This window comes from Haliotis cracherodii, unplaced genomic scaffold (assembly GCF_022045235.1).
Source record: "Haliotis cracherodii isolate W230 unplaced genomic scaffold, xgHalCrac1.p SCAF_18, whole genome shotgun sequence".
Classification (NCBI taxonomy): Eukaryota; Metazoa; Mollusca; class Gastropoda; order Lepetellida; family Haliotidae; genus Haliotis; species Haliotis cracherodii.
Genome location: NW_027266273.1, coordinates 17,764,225 through 17,785,394, shown reverse-complemented (window position 1 = coordinate 17,785,394; position 21,170 = coordinate 17,764,225). Strand labels below are relative to the sequence as shown.

Here is a 21,170-nt window from a genome sequence, read left to right as displayed (position 1 = left end):
CCAAAGCCCCCTGAAGATTGAAAATGGACCTGAAAATGCATGGTATTGTATTGATGGCGAAAATATATACTTTGTCAATGAGAAAATACCAAAACAATGAAGACAGCAAAAGTATTCCATTAAGTGTGGCCTGTTGATCAAATAAGGTAAAACAAAGGACACAAAACAAGCTGCTGGTATATATTTATTCCAACACTTAAAACAATTATTTACAGTCATGGACATTATTTATATCATACCCTGAAATAACACTCATCAGAAATGTATTCAGTGGACATATTTCTTGTGAACCTTTATGCATGTAAAAATACAACAAAATCTCTGGCTATACAAGTCAACATATTTTACAAGTTCGTATACATACAAGGAAATACATACATGTAGAAATTGCATTGGCATTATTTTTTGGAAGACATCTTCTCAATGAAACTTTGTTAATTCAGAAAACATGATGAATAGCAAATAATGCAGCTTACAAACTCCCATGATATCTGGAGATTGTTGTGGGTGGTACATGATACAAAGTGGTAAAGAGGGTACAACAAACACCCTCACTTCATAGGTACGATGGTACCAGGTCCTACAGCACTGAATAAATCAGTGAAAGTTATTAACATTTCTTACAAACATGATACCAATGTTATAGCCAGTTACAATCTCATGATGATAATGTTCACTTGAGGAGCTTTCTAAGATCACTATCCTTTTGGCAAGAGAAATGGCGATGTTGCAGGTTACTGGTGGATGGATGTGTGAGAGAAAGTATTATGAGATTTTTTGGTCTCTCATTACATGACCGGGGGCACGCATGGCTCATTTGTCTAAGGCACCGCAATTCGCTGTGCATAGTTGCGTCCTTTGGGCACGCCAGAAACCAAGGATTGTGGGTTTGAATCCCGGGCCGCCCCGATTATGTTTCTAGGTTTGTCAGCACCATATCTGTGCTTGTGGGTTTCACCGAAGTGGTAAACGTCTGAGACCTGCATCACTGACACGCAGTGATATAACTGGAGTAAGGTTAAAACTCACTCACTCACTCATTACATGACCCATCTAACCTACTGTCAGACAATGTGGTCACACACATAGAGCGTTTTGAGATTTAGCCACATGGACAAGAAAAACCCCTGGGCCCCGTTCCACAAAGCAAACGTAGCGCTAAGATGATCGTAACTCCCACTCTTTAGCATAGGCTTACCATAGTCGTAGCCCTACGATCGCTTTGTGGAACAGATGTTTGACGTCCTGACATAAATGTAAATGTTGACCACACAACCACAAGAGATGGTTACAAATGTGTCATGTCAGGTGTTGTCATCAAACTGGATGGCGACCCCTGACACCTGCATCACTTATCGCTGTCCTCCCACATCAAGCTGCCACACTGACTATAACTGATCTACAGTTTAAACAATCATAAACCAACTTCAATCACACCAGTTCATGATTTGGGTTTGGTTATTTGTCACAGAGCACTTGTTACAATTTGGTCTGTGTTGAGCATGCAACAAGGGTCTTTCTGCGATGTAGGCTGCAATGGAAATCTATAACTGACCATTAATGATTAATATCATGTCTGTGAAACATTGCAAATGTTTAATAGTTCATCTCAAAAAAATAATCATGTTCTTAAATATTGAAAGGATTAAACCTCACAGTCTTATTTATAATTTTGATAAAAATGGCAAACTGGAAACCCTCCATTTTGAAGGTCAACAAATCTTGTATCATCCACGTGGTTAAGACAACGATGTAGCACACATGATGTCATGGTTTATATATGCTGTCATGATACGGTTATGCAAATGTGATAGGGCCATGGAGAAGAATGGATATTGGAATTATGCAGTCAGAGGCACATGGTGACATACTATTAGGCAATATGAAGTAGCCAATCATAACATTGAAATGTGTCAAATTAAAAGCACCTTGTAAAGCCTAATCTCCATACAGACATGTCAGATAGGACTTCAGCAGTTGTCAAATCAAAGTCAGATTCGTTACTATGTTGCATAGATGTACATTGCCATGTCCACATGGATGTCTTTCACGTTGAGACAACATAATTGATGCCCTCGAACACCATGTACTTTTCATAGGGTAACCAAGGGCGGATTCAGCATTGTTAAAAGGGAGGGGCCAGAATATCAAAGTCTCTCTCTGATATTTTTTATGCCAACAACATACTACATTTGGTTTTCAAAAAATAAAAGGGTGGGGGTGGGGGCTGGGCCCCTTTCCCCCTTCTGGATCCGCCTATGGTCACTTCTATTTCTGGGATTAGGATCGGGGTATGTATATACAGTCTAACCCTTCACTATTCGTTACGTCTGGCACGGTGATAACTATCATGAAATCTCAACATTAATCTTAAACATAATGCTACAGTCCAGCACAACATTCAGTGACTTCATATATCTTTTATGGAGTCTCAGACGCCATTCTACATCATTATGCAGCTTCTCTAGTGTTCATAGAACTAGCATTCTGACATTTCAAGGCACCCACAAGATTGGAACATACAACTCCCTAATCACAGCAATCACAATCATAGACACATCGCACAACTAGTGTATATACAAAGTTATTCTGTTATTACAATCAAGAAGAGACTAAGTCTATTTTGAAACATGATCCTTTCAAGACGCACATGTTAAAATGCCTTCATCTATCTTGGAACATATACCACTCAAAAACGTTACAGAACACCCGATTCTTTCATATTACTATGGTTAATTTGTCAAACACTTCAACGCTGGATTTGTCCAAACAATTACAAACGTTATCAAAACGTTACAATGCTGAAAACAATTGCCGAGGCACTGCAAACGTAAGGTCCATTCTTCTACCATGAATGTGGAAAATAATCGATTTTGATTGGTCAATCAGAGGTTTCAAACCACAATAAACCCCATCTGACATGACAGATTAACTATAATACTGTGAAAGAATCGGGTATGCCTTAACTTCTTTTGAGTAGTATATTTAATCTGATATTTACACCACTGTCTGACTGTGCCTGATGTTATGAATGTGTAATCAGTTCACGTCCTTACATGGCTGAAATTAACACACTCACTCACTCACTCCTAGACATGCCAGTTCAAATCTCCATATCTCCTCCATGTTCCTTGGAAGACATATCTTGGCAGAAGATGTGCAGTTTCTCAACAGTACCTCTGTCTATCTGCCTAGGGGTCGGGGTCACTCTAGGTCTCCCTGGGTAACAAGCCCAGCCGTGTCATGTTCCACGTCTTCCGTCGGGTCTAATGCCCGGGGAGGGGGCCGGATGTCAGCACTTCCGTTATAATGTTTTTTGTCCGAATGGAAGGCGTCAATCACATCCGATGCTTGTTTTGGTGGTTCATGAGATGAATGGGGTATGGATATCGTCTCCTGGACGTGTAGACTGTCATACATGGGGTTACAAAAGTTGGTCGGAGAGGTAGGGTCGTTTATACTTGCAACGGGGTCTGTCGACGACTCCTGTTAAAAATAAATGACATCAGCTTAAAAAATATATAATACCATTGAACATCTAGGTGAGAAATGGTTTTCATGAATCCATGCTTGAAGAAAAAAGGCGACTAAATGGTTCGGGTGGTGAGACTCTGCGAGTCATGCATGTCATCGTATTCCGATTATGCCAATCACCGTATTGTCTGGTCAAGATTCGATTATTTACAGGCCGGCGTCATATACAGTAGAACATGGATATAACGAACTACAAGGGACCGGAGAAATCAGTTCGTTATATTCGTTGTTCCTTATATACGTTTTCGCTCGGAAACGTCCGCCATCTTGGCTAAAACAAAATACAATACACATACACGTTTATACACGTTTCCTCCCGCATCTACTGGTGATTCAGTTAAAAAGTACCAACATTTTAATGCAATGGTCGGACGAAATTGTTCTTATTTGATCAGAATTAAGATAAACATAATGCAAGTTTAACGAGGTTGAATCGTCACCAGTAATTGTGTTGATTCGCGTCTGATTGCGTACAGCAAATTGTCAGTGACACACTGAGTGAGATTTCTCAGTTCGCTATACATGTCACTAATAAGAGGTAGATGGGCGTGTCGGTGATCAGATATCAGTTCGCTATATCCGTTAGTTCGCTGTAGAGAGTTCGTTATGTACGTAAAGTTTATATGATAATATATTGGAGATAAATCGGGGATGTTTTAACAGTTCGTTGTATCCGTCTGTTCCTTCTATCCGTGTTCGTTATATCCGCGTTCTACTGTAGCTGGAGTAATGCTGAGTGTGGCGTTTAACAACAAACCAACCAACCAAGCAAAACTCTTACATTCAGGATTATTGCTGTAATAAAACAGAAACAATTAAATATGTAAACATGTCCCTTGTAGTGATATTCCAGCTGATATCCAGTAATCTGTTAATAATCGAAAGTATGAACAACGATCCACGCGGACGGGGTAAACTAACACACAATCAGGTCATACAGTGTTACCACCCAATCATTTTGGTAGCTTCTTCCGACAAGCATGGGATATTGTGCCCCTGAATTCCCAAGAGGACCCAGTTTGTGGCTACTTACAGCATTCAAGCCTGTGGCCCCGGGGAGGTCGTATGTTATTCCCGGCATGCCGAGCTTCCCGTCGTGGTAGGACACCACGCCCTGGGGCTTGTTCTCAGGGTCGGATGAGGGGGTCTTTGATAGGATCTTTTTAAAGTTAAAACCATATCTGAAACAAAGATTGATTGATATCTAGTTCCATCTGGAATATGTCATTAACGATATTTAAATAATGGAATCGTGGGTATAGAGTTTTATTTAACATATTTCAAATTTGTAGTTGGAATAGTATATCCCGTATATAGATATTAACATACGAGCATGTGTGTCATACTGTCTCCCCTTAGACAATATGCACAGATCACGACCGCTATATTTGAAAACCATATTTTCGAATGACGTTAATCTTCAGCTATGAAATCGTTTCTAGTGTGACATTATTCCGACCTTACGTTAAAATAAGATTCGAATTTCGCCAACAATGCCGCCCCAATGACGTTAACAATACACTGGTGAAGGTAAAGTGATATTTGGACATACGATTGTTATGAAGTCGGTCATTTCTAACCAAATGGGCAATAAAACCTATATCATTGATCAGCTCGCAAGACACATTGGAGTACTTGTTAACGTTTCCAGTAGTATCTCTTGTAGGATGCGTCCGACAACTGCAACGTTCTCTGCAGCAATGAATGCAAGCAGATACTGTTTTTCATAAACCTACCCTCTCCTCCGTACTACCAATAGTATGACGACGACGAGGACGATGATGATGGTCACCAGCACTATCGGCACCACAATGGCAGCTGTACCTGAAACAACACGTGACAAACATGATATCTTGTATCTCTTCTGAATAGTCGCTTTTCAGATCCAAACACCGCTGGATGTAACAAAGTCAGATGGTACTAGGAAACTGTTCCTTTTTACATAATAACTTTTAGATAATGGCGTTTCTTAAACACCTTAGTAAAAACCTCAAACTAGGTATCAGTACCCTTTGGAACATCACTAAACGTGACTGCGTACCATAACTAACTTTGGATATAACTTGTTAATGGTGAAGGTCCCTTTGAATTCTGTTATATCGAATAGTTTGTAGAGTATACGTACTTGTATCATCCTGGGAAAGGTGTTGTGGCTGTATATTTTCACAATATTGTCCATAAAACCCTGAAAAATATGTATTGCAATTGTAGTGAACAAATGGTGTTAGTCTCATTTTGACATTGCATGTATCTGTCAATACCGAAATTCATCTTGGATAGAGTTACGTATTGGGTTCAGTGGTCGTTGTTTACCTGCTATACAGTCACAGTTGTAGGTATCGTTGTCAGCCACTTTGACACAGGCTCCACCGTTCCGACACTTGCAGCCCTCGGGTATAGGGATCTCGACTTCTTTCGCTGAAAGAAGCAGTGGAAATAAATAGGTTACGCAGAATTTGAGTCACACATCACAAACAAACGTTGGGAGCAAAACAATGTTTAGATGTGGGATTATAGGTGTGTGAGTACGGTATTTGAGGAATATCACATAAGTTCTCGTTGGTTTAAAACAGGAAGTGAAACTTTGATGAAGCTAACGATCATGCCGAGGACAGATCAAAGATCATAATCGGAGTTAATCTTGGAGATTCACGATAATCGGATCGTGGTACAGCTAAGGAACGTCAACGTTTAATGTAATTGTGTTTGTGCCTTACAGTAGAGAAAACGGTGAAAAAAAGCTACATTTCGTACCTGCATCACAAATTGTTTCACTTGGATCAGCAAAGCTGGTGCCGTCAGGACAGGCACATCGGAATCCGCTTGGCACGGGGAGACACAGGTGGCTGCACGTGGCTTTTGCACAAGCGTTCTTAACTAGAAGATAAAAATACAATCCCCTCAATCTCATGGTCATGAATCGTAATTGTTTCATTGTCAACGTGGCTGATCAACATACACAGATCGTGTCGTACAAGGAACGCTTCGCTTCAGCATCTACAAGGAACTCCCAAGTGAAGTTCTGTGGAATTACATAGATAAGAAAACCTAAATTAAAATTGCTGAGGCAAGAAAATAAGGTTACATGGATAACAAGTTTTAACGTGGAGCGGTAGATTCACTCTCTGAATACAAGATGAAATACATGTCTGGTGTAAGACCGTACTCGTGAGATCATATCTGTTGTAGTGGTATATCTTGATGCCTGTTGGTAGCACAAGGCCTGTCTGGAGGGTCCTGTTATCCCCTAGGCCCAGCTTGTTCATGGAGATGATCTGTCCTGACTGCTGAACCACAACAAACAGGCGACCTTCAAACACGTCCAGGCTCACTGGATTCAACAGATCTGAAAATAAGCAAATTCCAAATGAAATTAACCACAGTGTGGGATGGACTAGTCAAGTTGTTAAATAAAAGTACCAAAAGCTTTCCATACTCATCAGAATTCTCGGCTAAAATCAGAGCTGATTGTATGATTCCGACTATATCATGACCACGTGTTTATGAATCACTATCAAATGGTGATGATACTAGGTGTTCGCAAAAAGTTGAGCGTATCCTGTCCCACCTGGCACCACCACAAATACATGGAAAGGCAAGTCAATTGTTCAGCGGTTACAAGTCAAAATAGGGAATTACATTGTGCTTAAATTCTGTCACTGATGCCTCAAATTTGGAAATGTCCTCCACATGTCTACCATAAAACCTTTTGAAAGCTTCACTGAGGCCTTGAATGCTGTAACCCTGACCAAACAGTGAAACAGAAGACCCGGGGTTGATTCCCCACATGGGAACAATGATTAAAGCCGATTTCTGGTAACCCCTGTCATGATAAGGTTTGTTGCGTAAACATCTACTCACTCGTACAAGGCTTATGATGAATGCTGACTAGAAACGTATACACATAGTATAGAAAAGGAGATCGTTTTGAGGAGCATTGCCCTTCGCTGTGTTATCGTGCAGAAAATACAATAATGCATGAAAAAAAGTCAGTTTGTTCCACTACAAGACATCAACAAATTATTGAATATCTTACTCTTGGCTGTGACCACCACCCTGTCGGAACCATCTGCCTTCATGGACTCAATGACGTTCTCCTTAGCGTCACACCAGTATACGCGGTCGCCCATGAAGAAGTCGATTGCAATGCTGGTGGGCCGGCCTAGTTTTGTTGAAACCAGTACAGATCGCTTGTCTCCAGTTGTCCATGCACGTTCAATCTTGGGATGGGTTCCACTTACATCTGTCCAGTAGAGAAACCTGCAGTGGAAATCAAATAATATTTGTTTCCTTCCTTGTACCGCCATGAGGGGATATAAATCATACATGTCTGTTTTGAATATTTTACTTTCAATTCGCTAAGCTTACAAATGCATATGAAATATTAGGAACGAACATCAGATGGGAAAGGTTATAATTATATGATGGATACCCCAGTTCTTTTTGTTTGTTTGTGTGTTTGTTTTATAACGCCAGACAAACCAGTGATTGATACTCTGAGCAACAATCCATGTCGTCGCGGTACTGTAAAATGCAATCAACCAAGTCTCGCTGAGTCTCAGCACCTGATCCACAGCTTATGATCAGTATAGGTTGATGAGGACGGCAACCCTTCGGAAACCAACTCGAAACCCCATGAAGGACCTGGACACACGGAGTGTGGGATGAACATTTGTCTGACGTCAGTCTGCATCGATGGTCATGACACTGTTGGGATTTGTGATCAGACTCTCTTGACACGTTTATGTTTGATGTTCTGTATTTCTATAAAGGGACTCACCCGAGTCTAGGATTCACAGCTATCGCTGAGGGACTGTGCAGGTTCTTGCTCACGATAGTCCTCTGATATCTGCCATCAGACTTGGCAACTGACACAGTCTTCTTCACCGAGTCCGTCCAGAATATGTTCCTATAATATATGTATTCATAAAGAAAATGACAGACACGATCAGAGCAAATACATTAACGTTTATGTATTAGTGACGTAGTGATGTCCTGATTACCTGAGCCATTAGTCAAAGCCTGGACTGACTAACGTGTCACATCAATATGATCATTATTCGTATCAGGAGTGTAATCAGGGTCACTGGCACAGGCATCCTCCCGAGGCAAGGGAGTTGAAACTGGTCTTTCTTAGTTAACACCTTTGCCTCGGGAAGACGTGATCATGTTGTCAAAAATGCCACAGCCAACTGCTAAGAGCTGTGTCCCTTAGCTGTCAGTTCGAATCCTAGATTATGAGCCTTACCTGTCATTTCCATATCCACGTGTCATTTCCATTTACCACCCAAACATTCCAACCTTCGTCCAACATTAGACTGTCGAAGCGACATTCAATACAACTGCAAGTGAAAACTTACTTTGTTACCCAGTCTACTGCCAGACCCTCCGGTTGTTGTAACCCGGATATTTTCAGGCTCTGAGCGAACCCCTGCATCGTGGCCTCTTTCGGCATGGCTGCCCGCTGTATGCTGCGTTGTGACGTGTCCGTCCAGTACAGGAGCTGCCAGGCGGGGTCCACGTCCAGGGCATGGATCCGTTGTCCAGCCACCACCGCGTCAGTATACTCCTTGGTGCTGGTACGGTACTGCCGGATCTCGGATCCCATGGCAAACAACAGGACTGCGTTTCTCTCTGTGGAATAAAAGATTGTTGAAGGTCTACTTGGGAGCAGTGAAGAATGTTTAGAAGGTAACAAAACGATTTACGAGGCATTACGAATGCTATTGTCTTTTCATTCATCTTAATATCTATGGGACTGAAACACATGCACCAAATACATATTATTAGCAATATAATACATTTTCATTTTGTTCATGTATTTCAACCCTAATCAATTACTATGATTACCAACGTTTATGAGGTATTCGCAAGTAGAACTAGTTGGACACCACCCCTCACTCATAAGCAGATAAGGTCAATTATTACCCAGGTGTACAGTATACCTTTGCACATACGAACCTTTGGACTTGCACAGCGTGCCTTTTCTGTTGGTGTCGACGAAGCCATCAGCACATTGACATTTGTGGGTGCCCTTGATGTTCTGGCAGAGCTGGGGACAACTGTTGCCCCACCCGGCACACTCGTTAATATCTGCGGAACAAAAACACATGATATTAAAGCACAAGGCCATGAACCACCATGAACGCTGATGATTCACAGGACACGTACTACGGCGACGGTATCAACACAACGATTAGGACAATATTAGGAATAGGTGGAAGATGTGCATCATCATAGATAATCGATCAGAGTGGTGTGGGTAACATGCAGGGATCGTGATTTAACACACACACACACACACACACACACACACACACACACACACACACACACACACACACACACACACAAAATCATACTTACACATACACAAACAAAGACGTGTCGCTATATAAGTACAGTGATCATGAACGCACCCTAAAAATCCATTTCATGTCACCTCTTGAGTCTTTTCAAAATAAATTACATTCAACTCGACTTTTTGTCATTGAAATGACAAATATCAATGGAATTTATTGAAATTACATATTTCCAATGACATATATTTATATATTTATAGACCCAATGCATGAGTGTATATCATTACCATGATGGGTTCTGCACGAGTCATGATATATGAGCGAATAGAACAAATCATGGGCATACACCTCTTTGGATGTTACTCATCAACATAGCTCCTTCCTTTAGGTCCACGGTACCAGAACATTCCCTACAGTACCAGGGTGCCGTTGTACAAAACAACCTTAGCACGACCTGTCGTAAGTCTATGTTAAGATATGGCAGTTACGATCACCTTAGCGCTAAGATCGCTTTGTACAACGCCTCCCAGGACAACAGGATGGATAGGTTACTAAATGTACTTATGTTGTTCTAGGGTGCATTTTTTCACACTGGACGCAAGGTCAGAACAATCAAAATTGTCTGAAAGCCCTAAACCGACAATTGGGATTTGTCACCTTCACACGTCTTTCTGTCGTAGGCGGCGATCTTGTAGCCTTTTCGGCAGCTACAGTAGTAGCCTCCCTCGGACAAGTTGGTGCAGTTGTGTTCGCAGCCGCCGTTGGTAGTTGAGCAGTCCCTGACACCGACGTCCTTGTCTGCATAACACGCATATTAATATAAACCATATATCACCTATATACCCTTTGTTATATTAAAGAATGCAGTACACGTGTCTAGTGATCAAATAGATAAATTCTAATGTTCAACACGAACGGTGCACTTACGACATCCTTCTTCATCTGAGACGTCGCCACAGTCGTCCACATTGTCACAGACCTTATCAGCATCCAGGCATTTCGAATTGCGGCACTTGAACTGATTTGATGCGCAGATGGTCGTCTTTACAGTACCTATGAGCAGAGGAGTGATCTTTTCAGAGCGGGGTGAGAGAATGGTGCTAAGATTGAAAGAACGTAGGCTAATTACTGAGCATAGACCTGGGGTAAGGCGAGGTTTTGCAATGCAAGATACACGAGAAGTCCGGTTAGAATAGGTTTTCAGCAACCCATGTTTGCCGTAAAAGGCGACTATGCTTGTCTTAAGAGGCGACTAACGGGATCGGGAGGTCAGGCTCGCTCACTTGGCTGATGCCTGTCATCGCATCCCAATTGCGCGGATCAATGCTCATGATATCAAGCACTGGACTGTCTTGTCCAGACTCGATTATTTACAGACCGACGTCATATAGCTGGAATATTGCGGTGTTAAACAAAAAACAAATCAAACGGCAATACAAGAAAGATTAAAAACGGCATAGTCCAGAATTTGGCCATGATGACCCTCTTAATAATATTTCTCATGATCAAATACTTACACAGGTTTGACCTTTCGTCTGACTGGTCCCCGCAGTTGTTTACGCCATCGCACAGCCGCCATCGGGGAATACACTTGAAATTGTCGCATCGGAACTTGTCGTCAGAACACGCCATGTTTTTACAGACTTCCGCCACCTCGTCGCTGTTGTCACCGCAGTCGTCGTCTCCGTCACACTGCCAGCTTGTAGGAACGCATATCTGAAACATCACATATAATGACACATTGCATGGATGCGTCACATAGCAAATAATTCACATTGTTAATGTGTGCGTCATTCAGCAAACAGTTGACACACTGTATGTGTGCTTCACATAACAAATAATTGACATACTGAATGTGTGCGTCACACAGCAAGTAGCTGACACACTGCATGTGTGCGTCATACAGAAAATAATTGACATACTGAATGTGTGCGTCACACAGTGAATACTTGACACACTGCATGTGTGCGTCACACAGAAAATAGTTGACACACTGCATGTGTGCTTCACACAACAAATAATTGACATGCTGAATGTGTGAGTCACACAGCAAACAGTTGACACCCTGTATGTATGCGTCACACAACAAATAATTGACATCCATCATTTCAACTGCATCCAGCAAATAGCTATGAAAAAGCAAAGAAATCATGTAGTGACTAGACTGGCGCTACGACATTAGTACTACTATTTGATAAAAGTGTCATTTACATATTTTAGTGATTCCTTTTTGTTATATTAGAAAACAATATTGAAGTATTTAAGAACTGTAGACATCAATAATGCAACACAAGCCCCACCCATTCTATTGTCAGCCGATCAGGAAACAGTAGATCCTAAGTGGGTGTCGTGTAACCTTTTTTATTGCTTGGTAAGCCAATCAAATGCCACGAAATAGCTTGCAATTTATTTATTAACTGTGAGACCATTTTCGAGACCAGTAACACTGACATTACACTAAGGGTATGACAATGCCGAGGCTACTCACATGGTTGCTACACTGGAACTTGTTGTCGGGGCAGAAGCGCCCGCTGGGGAACCTGGCGGTGCAGTTTAATTCGTCGGAGGTGTCCTTGCAGTCCCGGCGTCCGTCACACACCGTCTCCAGGCTCGTGCAGTACCCATCTGAGCACGTGAACTGCTTGTCCGCGCACACGTGGGTGTCTACGGGAGAGGTAATACATGGTGACAATATACACTCATACATGGCTAATACTATATAAATATACATATCTCATTGGAAATATAGAAATTCAATGAATTTAATTAATATTTGTGATTTCATTAAGAAGAGTATTTTTTTGGAAACACAAGTTTAACGTTCAAGAACATGAAATGGGTTTTAACGTTGTTATCAGGTCATTGCACTTAAAAAGCGAGAGTGTGTTTGCATGTCTGCGTTCGTGCGTGCGTGCGTGTGTGCGTGTGTGCGTGTGTGCGGCTGCTTGTACTAGTCCGTATTAATGCTGCTTTTATTGTGCAAGCTTACTTATATACCATACCGCAGTTTAACCTCTCGGACACAGTATGCTTACTCAGAACCGACCAGGCAAGGTAACAAAAAGTACCATATTTTAATATGGTCGGGGATCGAACCTCCAACCCCCTCCGGAAGTCGTTCTGTCCACTAGACCACGAGTGACGCCAATATATTATACAACATCATACCGTTTTGTTTGCTTATCAATGTACTTCCAGAAGAATTGAAATTGAAAAGTGAAGCTTCAAACTAACCTGTGCATATCTTAGGGTCCTCGTCTGATCCGTCCCCGCAGTCGTTGTCATGGTCACACTTCCACTGTCCCTGCACGCACTTCTGGTTGTCACAGCGGAACTCGGACTCGGAGCACTTCCTGTATTTGCTCTCTAGTGATAGAAATAGAATATCCCTTGATAAGGTATGGCTCTCATTTGTCAATAATATCCTGTCTATATTGTTCACAATTTAGACGTGTTACATATGTTCCCGGCAATATCAAAATTTGATGCATCAGTGACAAAAAGATGTCCGATACAATTCCTTATTTTGACTCGGACCATGTGTTCCCGTGTTTGTTCAAGTGAACAATTGACTTGCCTTTGCATGTGTTTGTGACAGGTGCCACCGGTGGAGCAGGATACGCTCACCTTGCGAACACCTGATATCATCACTATTTGATAGTGATTCATAATTACATGGTCATGATATAGTCGGAATCGTGAATCGAGAATGCTTTTGGCAGAGATTCGTTTATGAATATAGATAGGGTTTTGTTTAATATTTTTGGTTTTATTTAATTATTCAATAAAGGTAGCAGTCGGTGCCATCATGGCAGTGGTCCCCGATCTGTGAGATGGGCTCAATATGGGTTGATATGTATAGCAACCAGACCACCAGACTTTGGAATAATTTGCCAACCCGTGTCGGTTACAAATTTGCGTGAGTTATGATTGAGACATAGTTGTTAAAAGTGAATTTTATATGAAACAAAAGTCCGGAACACCACATTCCTGATATCACAGTTGTATCTAATATTTCTACAACTCAAAAGAAGTTAAGACCACCGAATCTTTTATATAACCACTGTTAATCTTTTACGGAATGAATGACCACCCGATTCTTTCATATTACTATAGTTAATCTGACATTGCATGAAATATTAACAAAAGTAATATGAAAGAATCGGGTGGAACTTAACATCTTTTTAGAAAAATAAAATGAAACATTACTCTAATGGGAACGGTGCCGTCTGAACTAAAACGGTTTAATTGTTTGACGTGTGTTATATACGAAATCATCCTCTTTTTGATCACTTACGGCAGTTTTCTCTGCCTTCATCAGAGTTATCACCACAATCGTTGTCAAAGTCGCACAGCCAACGCTTGGGTATGCAACGTTTGTTTTTACACTGGTAGTCGCCAGTTGGATGGCACACGGGACAGTTCTCCTCAAGCTCGTCGGAGTTGTCCCGGCAGTCGTCGTCGCCGTCGCAACGGGCAATGTTGGGCACACAGCGATAGTTGGTCTTACACCGCCACCATCCGATGGGACACGCACGACTCTCTGCCAGGGGAGACAACAACATGAATAAAATATTAGAATGACATTCAGTGTGTGAGTTAGTCAGGTAAATGTGGGTAGGTGTGAGTGAGTTGGTTTTAACACCGCTATGCATAGTAATCCAGTTATATCACGCCGTGTCAACTTACTGAAAGCCGGAAGTATAGCGGTCCCCAGACGTTTACCACGCTGGTGAAACCTACGAGCACGGTACGGTGCTGACAAATCAAAGATCAAAGTGCAGATATTTGTTTGTTTGTTTGTTGTTTAACGCCACACTAAACAATACTCCAGCTATATGACGGCGGTCTGTAAATAATACTGGGCCAGACAATCCAGTGATTGACATCATGAGTATCGATCTACGCATTTGGGATACGATGACATGCATCAACCAAGTCAGCGAGCCTGACTTCTAGTCGCATCTTACGACAAACACAGTCGCCTTTTACAGCAAGCATGGGTTGCTGAAGACCTATTCTCCCCGGCTCCTCCCGGGTTACAGATGAAGGAATCGAACAGACAAGTTGAAAGTAGCACAACACGAGTGATATGAGTTGCAGCGGCTTAAATCACTGAACAGTCAAACAGCAAGTTTTGAATTCTGGATACAGCTCATGTGGACTGCATCGTTGTAAGTAGCAAAGCTGGCGCTGGGTTTGTCCACATTGTGAATAGAGAGATCAGGCAACGCTAGCACTTACCACAAAGGAATTCCTTCTTTTCGTCCGAATTGTCGCCACAGTCGTCGTCGTAGTCGCACTGCCAGGAAGACGGAATGCATCGTCCGTTCTCACATTGGAATTGGTTCGTCCCACATGTATGATTTCCTGGACAAAATGATGGTAATATTACTTATCAACTTCGAGTGAGTGAGTGGGGTTTAACGCCGCTTTTAACATTATTCCAGTTATATCAAGGCGCTTCAGCTAAACGTGGGAGGAAAGCCCGAAGTGATGCAGGTCTCAGACGTTAACCACTTTGGTGAAACCCCCGAGCACGGGTATGGTTCTGACAAACCTAGAAACATTATCGGGGGGAACCGGGATTCGAACCCACAATCATAGGTTTTTGGCGTGTCCAAAGAACGCAACACTGCACAGCGAATCGCGGCGCCTTAGACGACTGGGCCACCCGTGTCCCCTATCAACTTCGAAACACAATACATGTATAACCTTTGATCATATAATAGGAAGGTTTCTCAGCAGGATAAAGCCAACGGATAAAAACGGTCGCCACGGCTCGCTAAATACAATGCTTATTCCTAATACAAGACATTTACCATCATGTTTTTTCATGAAAATATACAAAAAACACAGGTCACAAAGACAATATATTTTTTTCAAACAAATCTTTTAAAAAAGAAACAATTTCGGTTGACATTGCGTTTCAAAACGAATATTTGAAGATAAAGAATATATGGATGTCAACTTCTTTATTATGAGGAACACGACGTTTCGGAGTATATACTTCATCATAATAAGTTGACATCCATATATGTTCTTCCTTGTCTAAAATGGTCAGTGTGACAGATATACAGTAAACTATGTTTATAACGAACAGTATTGTGTATTGAGTATTGTGTTCCTCATAATAAAGAACTTGATATTCATATATCCTCTTCCTTATGTGAATCACTAAATGCCTTTCAAAGACCCGAATATTTGAAGTACCAGCAGACCATTACCGGCTTACGCTTCTGATTCACTGGTTGAACAATGTACTGATAGGCAAAGGAAATCGAATTGAATCAAAGTCAGTCTGACCAGGAAATGTAGTAGTAAAGAGAAAGAATTACTTATGAAAGGCATATGTGGATTACATGTGAAAGGAGAATTGTAGATGTCGTAAATTGTGGATTGTGGCTTATACCCCCAATGTATTAGCTCTACATGTAACTCTACATGTAATCTAGGTGACATATTTTGGGGGTTTAGTTTGAGTCTGCTCAAGAGGATTGTATACATTATATATGTAAGACGAATTGTGAATGGCATGTGAGATAGATTGTGGATGACATATATGCGATGTGGATTGTGGATTACATACACATGTTTGTTGTGGATTGTTGATTATTTGTGGAAAGAGAAAGGAGACCTGCTCGTGCAAAATCACTGGTGACTTACCACAGGAAGTTTCGTCAGAGCCGTCGCCGCAGTCGTCGTCTCCATCGCAGCCCCAGCGTCTCGGTATGCATTTGTTGTTGCCGCACTTCAATTGCCATGTTTCACAAAGTCGGCTGTTGCAGCTGTCTTCGTCAGAGCCATCGCCACAGTCGTCGTGAAGGTCACACACTCTGAAGGAGTAGGTGCAGTTGAGGTTCCGGCACTGGAACTGACCAACTGGACAGTGGCTAACCGCTAAAACAGGAAACGGGTACAGGCGAAGGTAAATCAGTCAGTCAGTGAGTACGCAATCTTATTAAAATCAGATCTTAGTTCTCGCTGCCTTTGTTTAGCGATAGCGAGAACTAAGATCTGATTTTAATGAGATTGGTGAGTACGCCGCTTAACGCCACTTTAGCAATATTACAGCAATATCACGGCGGGGCTTCTTAAATTGTATCCTTTTTGGGAATTGAACAGAGGCCTTCGGCGTGACGAGCTAAAGGTTTCACAACTATAATACCTCACCGCCCAGAAAGGTAAGAATTTAGGTTAGCTGCTTCTATTAAATGAGAACAAGGCTTTACACTACAACGGGATGCTAGTACTATGATTTATGTTAGGGCAACCTTGAAAAAGTCATGTTCTTTTGAAAAGATCTAAGGAGCCAGAGTCTTTCTAAACGTATGGTAACGTTACCATTAAAAAGAAACTATGCAAGGGCCCATTGTCAGTTCTAGTAGATTTGGGACAACTCGTTCAGACAGAACCCCGTCTCCATTCTAAAACGTATGGTGCTCGTCAATCTACAATTTTATTTTTCCCCAGGGACACTGCTTACACACAGCAGTATTAACAACGCCCATCTTACAAATTAGAAATGGGCAACACGCTGTGCAACAGGACCAAACGCTTACCATGTGCAAAACAGATTTATAGTTTACTGGACATGATACAATTTGCAATATTCCAGCAATATCACGGCTGGGGTCACTTAGATGGACTTCATACATTGTAACCAGGTGGAAATCGAACTCGAGCTTTCGATGTGATGAGCGTACACTTTGACCACTAGACTAAATGGTTGTGACGTGTGTTCCTGTTGCTACTTACGGCAGTCCTCTGGTTCGTCCGCGCCATCCTTACAGTCCTCCTCGCCGTCACACTTCCACAGCAGAGGCACACAGCGGTCGTCGGTGGCCCCGCACCGGAACTGGGTGCTGCTGCAGTTGGCCAGGCACGTCTTGCCGTCCTGGGACATCAGGAAGTCGTCTGGGCATGAGCAGGTGTATTCACTTCCGCCGGGCGCTATCAGACACAGATGAGAACAGCCGCCGTTGTCTGTTCCACATGGGTTGGGAGCTGCAACCACATTGCTAGGTTATGTCAAGTCTTCAAAGATGAGGGTTCACACACGAAAAGTATGGATTTCTGAATGTCAGCTTCCGTATTCTTTATTCAAAAGAGTTATGAAAACCTTATATCGTACGTCTTACGGTTTCATACAAATTGCTATAACTGTCCCCAGAATAGATCACTGAGCATGCCAGTCTGAAAATGTGCTTAAATGTATGCAATTGTTCTGTATTTCTTCCCTCTTAAAACGTATCTTCGGTCAGAGATACGTGTGAATTTTCACTTCTATTAGAAATATTACAATCGGTTGTCTACTAGCTCTGTTTTTCTACATGTAATCGACACAGCGGGCATGTGTATGACATTGTTTTTTCAATGTTGAAAATTTGGTAGACACTTAGTTTAACATTTCAAATCAATTTAAATGTCAGTTAATAATAATATTTTAAAATGTCAAGTAAAGTCTGAACAAGTCTATTTGGAATAACAGATAAAACACTGACTAATTAAGCATTTAGCAGGACTGTGGTTCAGGGTTCCAACCCAGGTTTTTGCCTAATATTTTGCAGCTTTATTGTGAAAGCCACATTCGGCATCTGATCACATGTTGACAGCAGGGCAGAATGCCTCCATGTTTGGACCAGGGCTCGCGATTTACTTCTCATGGCAGAACACAGAGGTGTCTTGTATTCTTTACATTGATAATGGTTCTATGTAAAACATAACATATTTGTTTGAAGTAATTGATAATTTAGATAATTTGGATAGTTGTTTACTTAGCAAAGATTTGGTTTGTATCTGTAGTTTTCTGAACCTCATCATCGGTTACCGTTAAGTAGTATTCAACGATACAACGTTTATATTCTAATAACACTGCAACACTACAACTCTGTGTTTTATACAACTACATGTTTTGTGCAAACGAACAATAGAAATATACTTTGATTGGTGAGAAAGTATCAGTATAATGAGATTCTTTCCGCATCAATGGTTATATTTATGTGTTAATAAGACTTTTTCTTTGTCTCTTCAGGGAGAATGTCACAGAACCTCGGACTGTTAGCGCAAGCACTGCAAGCAGAGTGGGTGAATATTCCCCTGTCCACAATTTGGGATCTGTTTGCTTCCATGGGACGACGATGTCAGTCAGTTTTGGACTCTTATGCTGGTCATACAAGATATTGAGAGCAGATGAACTTCTCCTTTTAATTCTGCTGTGTGCATGTATGTGTGCATGTACATGTGTATGTGTGCCATACTGAACCTTAGCCAATGACAATGGAGGTACCTGACAGACCAATAGAGACATAGGACTCTCTTAAAATGCAGCATTTCACCCTAGTTAAACCATGTTTGGAAGGTGTCCCCAAAGTGGAGAAATTGGCATGCCCCCGACACAAGATGAACCGGGACCTCAGTCAGCGACCTCTAGTATCACAGACGATGCAATTCAGACTAGGAGTAGAGTTAGGAAGTCCATTTGAACCATTTCAACCTATACCCTACCACAATTCATCCTTCATATCTGATGTTGCGTTCAAATCAAACCAGAATCAACGTCATTTCAACGTGGAAGCAAAACATTGTTTTAACATCTGATGTTGATTCAATGTCGACATTTCAACATCATCACAACATTCAAATCCAGCAGTAATAATTCTTATTTCAATGTTGAAGCACATCATTGTTGCAACATTGACTCCGCTTGGGCGGTGGCATGCTGTTCGGGTTTACTCCGATCTACATGTATTAGTTTCCTGCATGAGCGAGGTGACCATACGAACTTTGTTTTTGCCCGAGTGGATGATAAAGTACATGTGTGACATGAACCTTGGCAGTGTTCCACAAATAGATCCTAACTCCCATACTTTAACATAGGCCTTCGACAGCCGTTGCGCTATGATCGGTTCTATATATCTGTCTGGGTTCTGGCTGTGCATAAGGTACATCGTATATGAACTTGGTGTCTGCCTAGGCGCATTATGGAGTGTCTGTCTTTCGGATTATGGAGTAGATATTATTATTTTATATAACTATCAGGTTTCTTCCCGAAAGTGTGGTTTATATGAAGCTAGTTTCTGCCTGAAAGGATGGTTTATATGTAGTTTCTGCCCAGACGGGTGTTACAGTGTATAGTGGACATGTATCAATTTCTGCCTGAGCTGATGGTTTATATGAAGCTGGGTTCTTGTCTAACGGATGTTTTATAGGTAGCTGGTTTCTGCTCGAACGGGCGTTAGAATGAATAGTGGATATGTACCCGGTTTCTGCCTGAGCGGATGGTATATATGGATGTCCATAGGTCGGTGTGTGATATTCCGCAGCACCGTGTGGTTGGCGCCGGTCAGCTTGTTGGCATACTCGATGGTGAGATGATTCCAGTCCGTCCAGTACATGATCTCCTCGAAGATGGTCATGGCGAATGGGTGGGGCACCCCTTCTATTACCGTTTGTCGGTTCGTGCCGTCAAGGTTGATGGATCTGTTAATAGACGTTAGTAAGTTCGTGCAACCGTATGAAGCAAAGCATACATTCTCATTAAATGGCCCATCTTTTGAAACCTAGTTATCCCAATCGCATGTCCCGCCTTACAAGGATACGAGAAACAACCACACGAAGGTAGAGCCAACAATCCCATTACTTCACGGTCTCGGAATATATTAAAGGCTATATTAACTGCCGGGCAAAAGAAAGTATACACATGATATGACCAAACAATGACACCGTATTAAAACTTTACTAGGATGAAAACAGTCACCAAAACAGTGCAGCCTTAAGGTCGAAAATATAACTACCTGTATGAAATACATCACTATCGAATAACCATTTCTTGATTGCTTCATTTTAACCACCATCAAACATGAGTGTATACTTCTCCTTTGCCCTGCAGCTTCTAAAGACGTGTTATTGGGAGACCAAAACCAGAAATGGCCTCACGTACACAGTGTCCAGATAATCCTTACTATCAATCTCGAAAGATAAAACATATACTGTCTAAAATGAAGGCATTAAAGAAGTGATACATATAGGAAATATAATTAATGGATGTCTACTTCTTTATGAGAAACACAACGTTTCGGAGTATATACTTACTCCTTCATCATAATAAGTTGACATCCATAAATGTTCTTCCTTGTCTAAAATGGTTAGTGTGACAGATGGTGCGATATACAGTAAACTACGTTTATAACGAACACGCTTATAACGAACTGAGGGATATGACGAACTTGTTTTTTTGTCCCTGCCACTGCTGTATATATGCTATACATATGCTTATAACGAACTACGGTTATAACGACCTGAGTAGGCCCTTTGAGTTCGTTATAACCGTAA

The 21,170-nt window shown here is 41.6% G+C and overlaps 1 protein-coding gene across 1 annotated transcript in view; it reads right to left on the bottom strand.

Annotated features, from left to right (window-relative positions):
• Window positions 1–222: 222 nt before the first annotated feature.
• The window catches only part of LOC139465836 (low-density lipoprotein receptor-related protein 2-like), a 91,079-nt gene continuing 70,131 nt past the window's right edge, over window positions 223–21,170 (bottom strand). The window contains exons 61-81 of the mRNA XM_071247773.1: window positions 20,098–20,318; window positions 17,595–17,843; window positions 16,503–16,736; window positions 15,081–15,206; window positions 14,134–14,379; window positions 13,071–13,202; window positions 12,325–12,500; window positions 11,354–11,552; window positions 10,764–10,889; window positions 10,494–10,634; window positions 9,496–9,627; window positions 8,895–9,168; window positions 8,315–8,443; window positions 7,571–7,794; window positions 6,701–6,880; window positions 6,289–6,411; window positions 5,848–5,952; window positions 5,660–5,719; window positions 5,271–5,358; window positions 4,568–4,715; window positions 223–3,486 (exon numbers count right to left, since the gene is read on the bottom strand). Coding sequence (XP_071103874.1) covers window positions 3,205–3,486; window positions 4,568–4,715; window positions 5,271–5,358; window positions 5,660–5,719; window positions 5,848–5,952; window positions 6,289–6,411; window positions 6,701–6,880; window positions 7,571–7,794; window positions 8,315–8,443; window positions 8,895–9,168; window positions 9,496–9,627; window positions 10,494–10,634; window positions 10,764–10,889; window positions 11,354–11,552; window positions 12,325–12,500; window positions 13,071–13,202; window positions 14,134–14,379; window positions 15,081–15,206; window positions 16,503–16,736; window positions 17,595–17,843; window positions 20,098–20,318 — 3,595 coding nt within the window. The 3' untranslated portion in view covers window positions 223–3,204. The remainder of the gene's footprint in view (window positions 3,487–4,567; window positions 4,716–5,270; window positions 5,359–5,659; window positions 5,720–5,847; window positions 5,953–6,288; window positions 6,412–6,700; window positions 6,881–7,570; window positions 7,795–8,314; window positions 8,444–8,894; window positions 9,169–9,495; window positions 9,628–10,493; window positions 10,635–10,763; window positions 10,890–11,353; window positions 11,553–12,324; window positions 12,501–13,070; window positions 13,203–14,133; window positions 14,380–15,080; window positions 15,207–16,502; window positions 16,737–17,594; window positions 17,844–20,097; window positions 20,319–21,170) is intronic.